This window comes from Castanea sativa, chromosome 11 (assembly GCF_040712315.1).
Source record: "Castanea sativa cultivar Marrone di Chiusa Pesio chromosome 11, ASM4071231v1".
NCBI classification, from domain to species: domain Eukaryota; kingdom Viridiplantae; phylum Streptophyta; class Magnoliopsida; order Fagales; family Fagaceae; genus Castanea; species Castanea sativa.
This window is the reverse complement of record NC_134023.1, coordinates 62237886-62248334: the sequence shown is the minus strand read 5'-3', so window position 1 is coordinate 62248334 and position 10449 is coordinate 62237886. Positions and strand designations below refer to the sequence as shown.

At 33.5% G+C, this 10449-nt stretch overlaps 1 protein-coding gene across 1 annotated transcript; it reads left to right on the top strand.

The window, feature by feature from the left end:
* Nucleotides 1-1590: 1590 nt before the first annotated feature.
* LOC142616884 (protein neprosin-like) lies at nucleotides 1591-3973 on the top strand. The gene is made up of 7 exons (XM_075789641.1): nucleotides 1591-1737; nucleotides 1932-2018; nucleotides 2127-2348; nucleotides 2465-2632; nucleotides 2732-2785; nucleotides 3015-3161; nucleotides 3611-3973. The coding sequence occupies exons 1-7, from the start codon at nucleotides 1591-1593 to the stop codon at nucleotides 3971-3973; spliced, it is 1188 nt and encodes a 395-aa protein (XP_075645756.1).
* Nucleotides 3974-10449: the final 6476 nt, after the last annotated feature.

Below are 10449 nucleotides of genomic sequence, written 5' to 3'. Positions count from 1 at the left end.
ATCAACGTCATATTAAATAAATTATTATCATTATTGTTCTTTGTGGTTTTTTTTAGAAACATTCATATTGAGTTTGAATATTAACACGTTGATTTTCAAATCCAATATATTAAAATTATAATATTCCTAAGGCTAAATATTATATGTGTCAAACTAGTGAATTACCATGATATCGAATCTTAAAAAATCTAGTCACTGAGTATGACACATGCTGTTGGGTATACAAAAAATTAGCTACCAGGAGTACGATTTCACACCATAATTTTTCACAAAAATTGATAATTTTTTTTAAAAGTTTTGATATGAGTTCACTAGTAGTGTGTGTCTATATATATATATATATCTGAATTTTGATCAATGACGATAGTTAATAGGAAATTTAACAGGAAGTTTGTACTCATAAGCTAACAAAATTTAAGTAAAACAGATAAATCAAAGTCTCATTTAGGCATTGCCAAAAATAGGGTGATCGTTAATATACATTGATAAATAGCATGTGGAATAGTATAAAGAGGATGAACAAATGCATGTTTAAGTATTGCAAAGGGAACGGCCAAAGCTAGATATTACTGCCAATTGATTCGAGTATTAGCTCCATTTTACCAAAATTAACAATTAAGGAAAATACCTTTATTTTTAAGGAATCCAAAGTTTATGATAACCCTAGGTTTACTAAAAGATGAACTTGCCATATATAGTCAGACAGATTGATTAGGACAATAGTAGAGTAATATGAGTCAGCATTCTCCTTGTTAAGGTATTTTATCACCTCATGGATTGAATGTAAGACCATCTGACTTAATATCAGATAAACTTCGATTGTCTTATCCTTTGTATGCCAGAATGATCTAGTTTGTCCTAGTCCTAGTTGACAGCAAAATCATTAATACGCCATTGCAAAAAAATTTACTACCAAAATCTTAGAAATTAACGTGACAATGAATAGTATTTCACTCACATCAACGTCATATTAAATAAATTATTATCATTATTGTTCTTTGTGTATTTTTTAGAAACATTCATATTGAGTTTGAATGTTAACACGTTGATTTTCAAATCCAATATATTAAAATTATAATATTCCTAAGGCTAAATATTATATGTGTCAAACTAGTGAATTACCATGATATCGAATCTCAAAAAATGTAGTCACTGAGTATGACGCATGCTGTAGGGTATACAAAAAATTAGCAACCAGGAGTACGATTTCACACCATAATTTTTCACAAAAATTGATAATTTTTTTTTAAAAGTTTTGATATGAGTTCACTAGCAGTGTGTCTATATATATATATATATATATATATCTGAATTTTGATCAATGACGATAGTTAATAGGAAATATAATAGGAAGTTTGTACTCATAAGCTAACAAAATTTAAGTAAAACAGATAAATCAAAGTGTATGATCGTTAATATACATTGATAAATAGCATGTGGAACAGTATAAAGAGGATGAACAAATGCATGTTTAAGTATTGCAAAGGGAGCAGCCAAAGCTAGATATTACTGCCAATTGATTCGAGTATTAGCTATTTACTCATGGCACTGCCTTGTGGAGGTGGGAGGACGTGGTCGAGGGTTAAAAAGATGGCCTTGTTCTTGTTCTTTCTTGCACCAATGTCATCAGTTGGAATTGGAATTAGGGACACTAACACCGTCTTTAGTAAGAAACCAAAACCGGAGGTTTGGAAGCAATTGAAGCGCCTTAACAAGCCTGCTCTTAAAACCATAGAGGTTATTAATCACTTCATATAACATGTTTGTGTTCTATATGGTATTTTTAGCTTTGGTCTTAAAAGAATCATTCACTTTTGTGGGTTGTGGTGTCTCCATGACCCCAATGTTCAATAACAGTGTAATTTTATTACAACACTGAGAATTTAGACTAATATCTATGTGTGTGTAATGAGAAAATGTATTTGATACAGAGTCCGGATGGAGATATAATCGATTGTGTAGATATCTACAACCAGCCAGCTTTTGATCATCCTTTGTTAAAAAATCACACAATTAAGGTGACTAGTTTAATTAACTAAATTTCATTTGGTATCACAAATAATTTAATACTTATTGTATTGTGGCATGGGCCGGGTTTGCGTTGGTATCTATGCCGAATGCGATAGATGAGACCCAGTTCTTATCCAGAAGGGTTTTCATTTGATGAGAGCAACGACATCTCTTCAAACTCCAAGCCTGAAATTACTCAGCCATGGCACTTGAATGGAAGCTGCCCAGAAGGAACCATTCCCATAAGAAGAACTAAAGAAAAAGATTTATTAAGGGCATATTATGGTAAGAAAAAACTCAGTACCATCCAAGACGAGACCGATACAAGTATCCATGAGGTATAACTTAATTTTTAACCAATATAATTAATAGGTTGGAGCTCATGTTATTTACTATAATGAAAGACTCAAATTGACATTCACGACCTTTGTTTTTTTTTGGGTTGAGTTTCTAGTATTGTCAGATTTCGGAGGAAGGAGATACGTATCATGGATTGAATGCAGAAATCAACGTGTGGAACCCCGCAGTCATGGCAGAAGACGAGTTCAGCTTGGCTCAATTCTGGATCGCAGGTGTTGATGATATTGATACCGTCATTGATACAATTGAAGCTGGCATCATGGTATATATAATTTCATCTATCACCTTTTCTATTAAGCACATGCAAAACATTGAATTACTAATAATTTTTTTTTTTTCCAAATTATTTGTGGAGAAACAGGTCTACCATGATAATTATCACGATTACGAGACTCATATCTTCATTTTTTGGACTGTACGTGCTTTAATATTTGACTTCCTTGCTAGATCTAGTCATGTTTATATTGTTTTTTTTTTGACAAGTCTCTCTCTCTCTTTTTTAATCATGGCTGCAAAGTGATTCATATCAAAACACATGTTGCTACAATATGTTGTTCTCTGACTTCGTTCAAAATATTGTTTCTTTTTTGAAAAGTGTCTATTTTTTTTTTTTTTTTTTACATTTATTTTTATCATTGCTGCAGAGTGATGGATATAGAAGCACCGGTTGCTACAATCTAGAGTGCCCTGGCTTTGTTCAAGTCGACCACCGGATTGCGGTGGGGGCAAGCGTCGCGCCTTATTCCGTGTATGGTGGTGAACAGCGTTCACTCAACTTCTTGATCTTTAAGGTAGTACAATATTTCAATTTAATTACATCACCAAATACTTCTAATTTTTGGATATACATATATGATCATATCATATGTAATTTTTTTTATCTAGAAAAATTCAAAGTAACAAATGTTACAGATATGTTTGAAAATTCTTTTGGTTTTAGTTGTAACATTGTATGTTTGAAATTCTTTTGGTTTTAGTTGTAACAGTGTGTGTTTGAAATTATTTTTTCTTGGTTTATTTATTTTTATATACAACTTGTTAAATTTAAAGTTTCAATTTTTTTTTTCTATACACAATTTATTTTTACCTGACTTTTTTTTTTTTCAAGACAGTGAATTTAAGTGTCCATGTTGTTCTGCATAAAAGATTCATTTTTTGTTTCTCTTTCATTAGTCTTTATATCTTCATTTATAATTCAGAATATTACAAACTGATTTGTATGCCATGTACAATGAGGTAGGACGATTTTGATGGAAACTGGTGGTTGTACCTTGCGCATAAGTATCTATTGGGATATTGGCCAGCCTCCCTTTTCTCGATCATGGCTGGTAGCGCTACTTATGTTTCATGGGGAGGAGAGGTGACAAACACACAGATAGGTGGGCAGCACACCACAACACAAATGGGCAGTGGCCATTTCGCTGAAGAAGGGACCGCTAGGGCTAGTTACTTCCAAAATCTCGAAGTTATAGACGCTCAACTAGTTCGTCGGGGTCCCAGGAACATTGTCACATCCGTTACGAAACCCAATTGCTATAATCTCGTAAATCATGAAAACTCCTTTTATTTTGGTGGTCCTGGTAGAAGCCTCCAATGTCCATGATCATTTAGATTATTATTTCAAAATTAATGAGAAAGGGAAAAAAATAAGAAGAGGAACATTATTTTCTTTTCTTCATGTCACACCAAATGTACGTACAATCCCTATGTGATTTGAAACTCTCTGATTCATTGATGAAAATAATGAGTTTCTATGGAGTAGTAAAATTTTGAAATTATGTAATTTAATATAGTGGAAGTTAAGATTACATTTGAAACTAAGAAATCTCATCCTCTTCTGAATTCATTCTATCTTTGTTGTTGTGCTTTAAGAGTGTGTCTTTTCCATTATATGTGGTGTATTAGTGTCTGAGAATGTGATTATGTAAAGGCCCACCAACTTTAAAAACACGGTATCAGATCTAGTCATCTAGTAGATTTATGGTGAGAATGACATTTTCCAACTAGATGGTGCCATTTTAATTTTCATGGGTTACCAAATTTTTTTATTTTTAATTGAAATATTTGAATGAAGGTGTTAATCAAATCCCAACATGTATGGTAGATAGTGGTAAAGCATGAGAATGTCCAAAGAAGTTTGGGATGAACCTACTCTCATGCAGTTTATTTGTCCAATTATTATCTCACCTAAGGATTGTACGAGGAAAAACCCCACATAGCAAGCTTGGAGCTGAAAGAATACTACGATTTCTCACTTACGTTTGTTTAATAGCATTGCATATGTGCCTGTACTGGATCAAGAAAGGTCCAAGTTAGATAACCATAGTGAGAAGTATGTGTTTATTGGTATAATACAAGCGCCAAGGGCTCTAAGTTGTGAAATTCAAGCACTAGAAATCAGTTGGGATGTGGAATTTGATGAAAAATGCATAAGCAATTGGAGCACCCAACACTACAACAAATCAGACTTTTTTCAAGGGTCAAAACCCCTAAAAAAAGTGTTACAAAACCTTGAAATAACTTATTTTAAGAGTCCAACCGACCCTTGATAACCTTTGAAACATATACCATCGAAAAGGAATTTTGAAGGCCTTCGTGTCCCTCAAAACAAGTGCTCTAATCTTATTTTGAGGGTCAAGAGACCCTTAAATAACCTTTTACCAAGGTTTAAAAGATTTATATTTACAACTCTTGATATATAAGGTTATTTAAGAGGTCTCTTGACCCTCAAAATAAGATTTTATTTTATTTTAAAAAAAAAAAACCCACAATCATGCACAATATAAATATATATATATATATATATATAATATTCATGTTGAAACTACTATATATAATATTAGTGTAAAGCTTAAAACAAGAAATTAAATGACTGCACAAGAACCCAAATACGCAAAGTGGAAAGTATCAACAATCTTGTATGATCAAACAATCATCAGAGGAGAGAAACATCTATAAAATCCCCTAGGAAAATTTCAATTTACCATGGCTTTAACAAATTTTCAGGACAGTAGATTTTGCATATCATCCTTGATATCAACTAAAATTTGTACAAAACCTATATGTCTAGTTGCAAACAAATTTATTGTTTTCTTCCCCTTCCCTTCTTGGTTGGCTGTGCATCTATCTGTTCCTTCCCAGTAACTTCTTCTACATCCGCTGCACAATGAGAAAGCAGAACAGGTTTTAGTTAGTATAACTTGTATCAAGCATATGTTGACTCATTCAATATCATTGAAATTAAAATTAAAATACACAGCATTAAGCCCTGCAAAAGTGGAAGCTTTGTGCATTGGTTTTGACTATAATTTCACAACTACCACCAAGATCTTCTATATGAAAAATTCCAAAGCTCCAACTTTTAACACTACCTTCAACAACAAAAAAAAAAAAAACGCTTTAGTGAATTAAAGCTTATAGATTTAAGATTCATTGGCCCCATATCAACAAGAAGCATGCATTGGTCCCCATTATTCTCCGCCTTCTGAAGCAATGCAGGTAAGAATAGTATCCAAATGGTAAATACACAATGAAAGAGAAGGGATTACAGCAGAAGAATTATACCTTGTTCAAGCTGTTGATTTTCACCCGAATCTGACATCAACGACTCCTGAAAATCATTGACATATAGTGTCAATCCCATACTAATGATGCAGAAAATATAACAGAATATGTAGCCAAATTTATCGAAACTACTACAAATTTGGGATCTACACAAAAGACCATAATCAACCAAAGAAAATATCCATCTAATGCAGGTCCAGAATTATCAAAAATATACACGTTGATACATATAGATACTACAATGATATATATACACACACAGATACTTCTGTGACACTAAAGAGTGTAACAACAAACATTCAACTATATCTCATTCCTGGCTTTTACACAGCCATGCCCAAGCATACATTTCAAGGATTTGGTGGGATTGGAATTCTGTTTTGTAGAGACAAGTTCATCTCAGTATCAGCAAGGCATGAGACCCTAAAACAAACAATTCCATTCCATCTAAAGTTGGATTAAATTTTAAAAAAAATCTTCAATGAGGGACTCACCTTAAGTTGTCCTCAACCAGAAAAGAGTACTAAATCCAGTGGAAAAGCCTGCATAAAAGAATATTTCAATGTAGAGTTTGAGAAATTATATAATACAATAGAATAAAGTGACTGCTAATATAACTTTTCAAAACAGTAACAAGGTTTGGCTACAGAGGGACCAATTCCTATATAAGCAACAGCTTTCTAGGGTCACACCATTTGAATTTGTTAGGAGTCTACATTATTGTTGTAGTCCATTGTAATGATAGAATTGTATACTGCACAGCACTGTACAGTAATCCGTTGTATACTGCACTGTACTATAAACTGACAGTTGTTAGCTATTGATTCAGTTATTTAGTTAAGCTCACTGGTGGGAAATTGATATCGATGTCTTGTATATAGTCCACCAGAAAGAATAAAAGGGGTAACCAGAAAATTAACTACAATTCAGTTTTAAACTTCTTCTCTATTCTCAGAGGCTGATTAGCCTCAAAGTAATCTTCATCATCTTACTCAGCTACCAAGAGCTTAACAGAATTTGAAGGTTCACTTGTATTTCAACCTTTCTACTAAAGAACTTCACTTAATCACAATCCATGTTATAACATGATCTAAAGTATTTCCATCGGGGAGGGTGGTTCAAATCCCTAATTCCCTCAACACTATTTATCAAATTGTCTAAAAAATAACATGAACTAACATTAACATAGGATCTATACATTCGAATGCACCCTTCAAAACTAGGTATGAGTACTTTTGACTGAATTTGCTTTGTCATTTCTAAATCAAATATCAAGGTATGGGAGATGGTCATAAGAAGAAGATAACAGTGCTAGTTGTGTGTTCCGCTGTGATTGCTTCTGGAATGCTCTTAGCTAGCTATTTGATTTTAAGAATCAGGAAAAACTTAAAAGGTAAACCTTCTCTTCAATAAGAGCCTAGACTTTTTCATTTTTGGTATGGATCCCTTAGAACCTATTGTATTAGTAGGGAATGGCATGTGTAATTCTGTTAATATATATACAAGTCAATGAGTTTTGACAGATATCAACATTATGCTACTTGCTAAAAAAAACAAAGCAAAATCCTACATCTGAAACTTCAAATTTACCGTTCTTATCTCTTTTGTCTTTCTTTTCAACTGTGTTATTTTACAGCCACTAGAGGATGGATACAGAAACAAAGTATGCATATACCTTTGGATAGTTACAAACAGGAAAACTAATAAAAGAATCGCACCGGCAATTGATTTATATTTTTCAGCTCAGGAGGAAGAGCTGACTATAGGCTACTCTAATCCTTTAATCAACAAAACTAAAAAACAATAAAAAACAACAAACTATAGGCTACTCTAATCCTTTAATCAACAAAACTAAAAAACAATAAAAGAATGAAGGGTAGGATACTAGGATGCCCCATGAAGATTAAAAAAAAACTAATTGCAACATCAGCTCAGAGAACAGGGTTCTCACTAGGTATGCATTTAATTTAAAAAAAAAAAAACTAAACCCACCATCAAATTTCCATTACAGTCAAATCACACTCAAAATTCTATAAAACCAAACCAATAATTCACTTTGAAAGACAAATAAACCCAATTCACGCTGTGGATGAACCCAACCAAAACAAATAAACCCCCCTGGTTTCATTTACTTACCACTAACCTCCACTATCAGTAATCTCCCTCTCAATTTCCACAACCCAAAGCTGGGACCCATGAACCTAACATTCCCATAATCCCATGGCAACACCCAATCACAAATGTAGCAAACATATAACCAAAAGCTCCAAAACCCAGTCTACGTCATTTAAGCCAAGACCTCCAGATTTCCTTTTCATGCACTTAGACTTCATTTTTCCCCCTCTTTCTCTTCCCACTCACCAAAAATATCCCCCACAGCACATAACCAGCTCTGCCATACCCAACCAACCTCACCCTCAGTCAACCGACTGCAACAATCACACACACCACACATTAAACACAAAAACTGCACACACATACAGTGCAAATGATGAAACTTGTGGTCATAGACATGACAACTGAAAAATACAAGAAGCTTACTAAATTTCTTTGATATACAGGCCTTTGATGTAACTAATATTGAATATAGCAATTCAGAGCAGATTTCTCGTCTGTTTCAAATTTCAATTAGCATAACACAACCATTAAATTTCTCGATCTTAAATCTCTAAGATCTAGCAAAAAATTAGATGAGAAATAATTTCCATTTGTTTGAACCAAATTTTACATGGAGTACTTGAAACAGAGTATGAAGTAATGAAAAATAATTCTATGGATTTTCTAAAAGAAAATTGAATCTAATCACATAAACAAGGAAAATATGCTCAGATGTAAATTTCTACTAAAGAAATTCAAATGCGATTTTCCGTAATTGAAGTTAAAAGATCAGAATTCTGATGATGATTACCAGAAGAAGCGAGTCCTAGTTAGTGATTTCAGCTTCCTTCACTTTCTGTGCTACAACCTGACGAAAACGATTACGTTACAGTGAGATTCTAAAGCGAATGAACAATTAGAAATCGAAATAGGGAAATCGATGATGAGCTTAGTTTTCTGAGAAATGTGAAACGAAAATCATGGGGAAATCGATGAAAAAGTGTGGATAAACCAAAAAAACAAAAAAAAAATCAAAGACGAAATTAGGGTTTGTGATTCGTACCTAATCGGAGCTGAGAAACGGTGTCGTCTAAATTGGTAGAGAGATGAAGAGTCAACTCGTACCTAATCGGAGCTATGCAATTACGTACCAAATCGATGATCGTCGAGCTCTATGAGATCTCCATGATCGTCGAGCTCTGTGAGATTTCTATGCTCTGAGAGTGATAAGAGCCATGATTTCTATGATCGTCGAGAGCTTTGAGATTTCTATGTGTTTGTTAGCTACGTTGGGCTATATTTTAAAATTTTGTTGTGGGCTTTTTTCAAGGGATGAAAATTTTGTTTTGGGCTTTTTTCAAGGGATGAAAATTTTGTAATATTTTATTGTGGGCTAAAAAAATTGGCACCTTTTTTTTTCACATTTATTTCATGGATGTTTTAACTTATTTTGAGGGACCAAATAACATTTGAAATAAATTTTAGTAATAAAGCCCTCCACATTTTTATTTAGAGGCTGTATCGACAAATTTTAGTAAACCCTCGATAAAAAAGGGTTGAAATAATTACATTTTGTTGTAGTGCAAAAAGAGGAAAATATAATTTTTCCTTCAATTTAATGAGGATGAGCAGATGAATGAAGTTCTGGAAGAACTTCCACTCTTTCTTCATCACTAGTATCTCTTATTTATAAAAGTTCATCCTCAAGAGTCTTCCTAGTTTCCAAGGTATTTATGAGTCAATGGAGAATAGAGATGATCTCTCTCTCTCTCTCTCTAATAAGTTGTGCAAGACTTGAAATGAAAAGTGCTACAAAAATATAGGCTAACATCCAAAACTGACCCACTAATTTTCAACTTTTGTCATTTCAATCCTCTAAATTTCAATTTTGTCATTTAGTCTTCTAAGTTTCAAGTTTGTCAATTTAGTCCTCCATTAAGCTTTCGTTAACTATTGCCGTTTACTAACCAATATGACGCCGTTTTGGACTCTTTTTTATTTATATTAATTCAGAATTAAAAAACTTAAATTACAAAAAAAAAAAAAAAAACTACCCTCACCATATCCTAGCCTCACTGATTTCTAAAATAAAAAATTAGGGGGTTGAGGGACTGACTGAGGGAAAAAGAAAGAGGGGGAAAGAGAGAGTGAGAGATTAAGAGGGGGAAAGGGAGAGGGAGAAACCGAGAGATCAGGATGAGGAGAGGAAGAGATCGGGAGAGAGGGTGAGACCAAGAGAGGTTGAAACCGAGAGGGAGAAAGGCAAGCGACTCCGCTCAACTCCGTTGCTTCAGGCGGTAGCTCTCCAACTACTGCTTTGGCCATCTACAGCAATCACAGTTCATATTCAGGTCACTTTAATGTTTATGTGTGCCATTTATAAGCACATATAAAACCACAGTAAGCCCAATCTCCTTT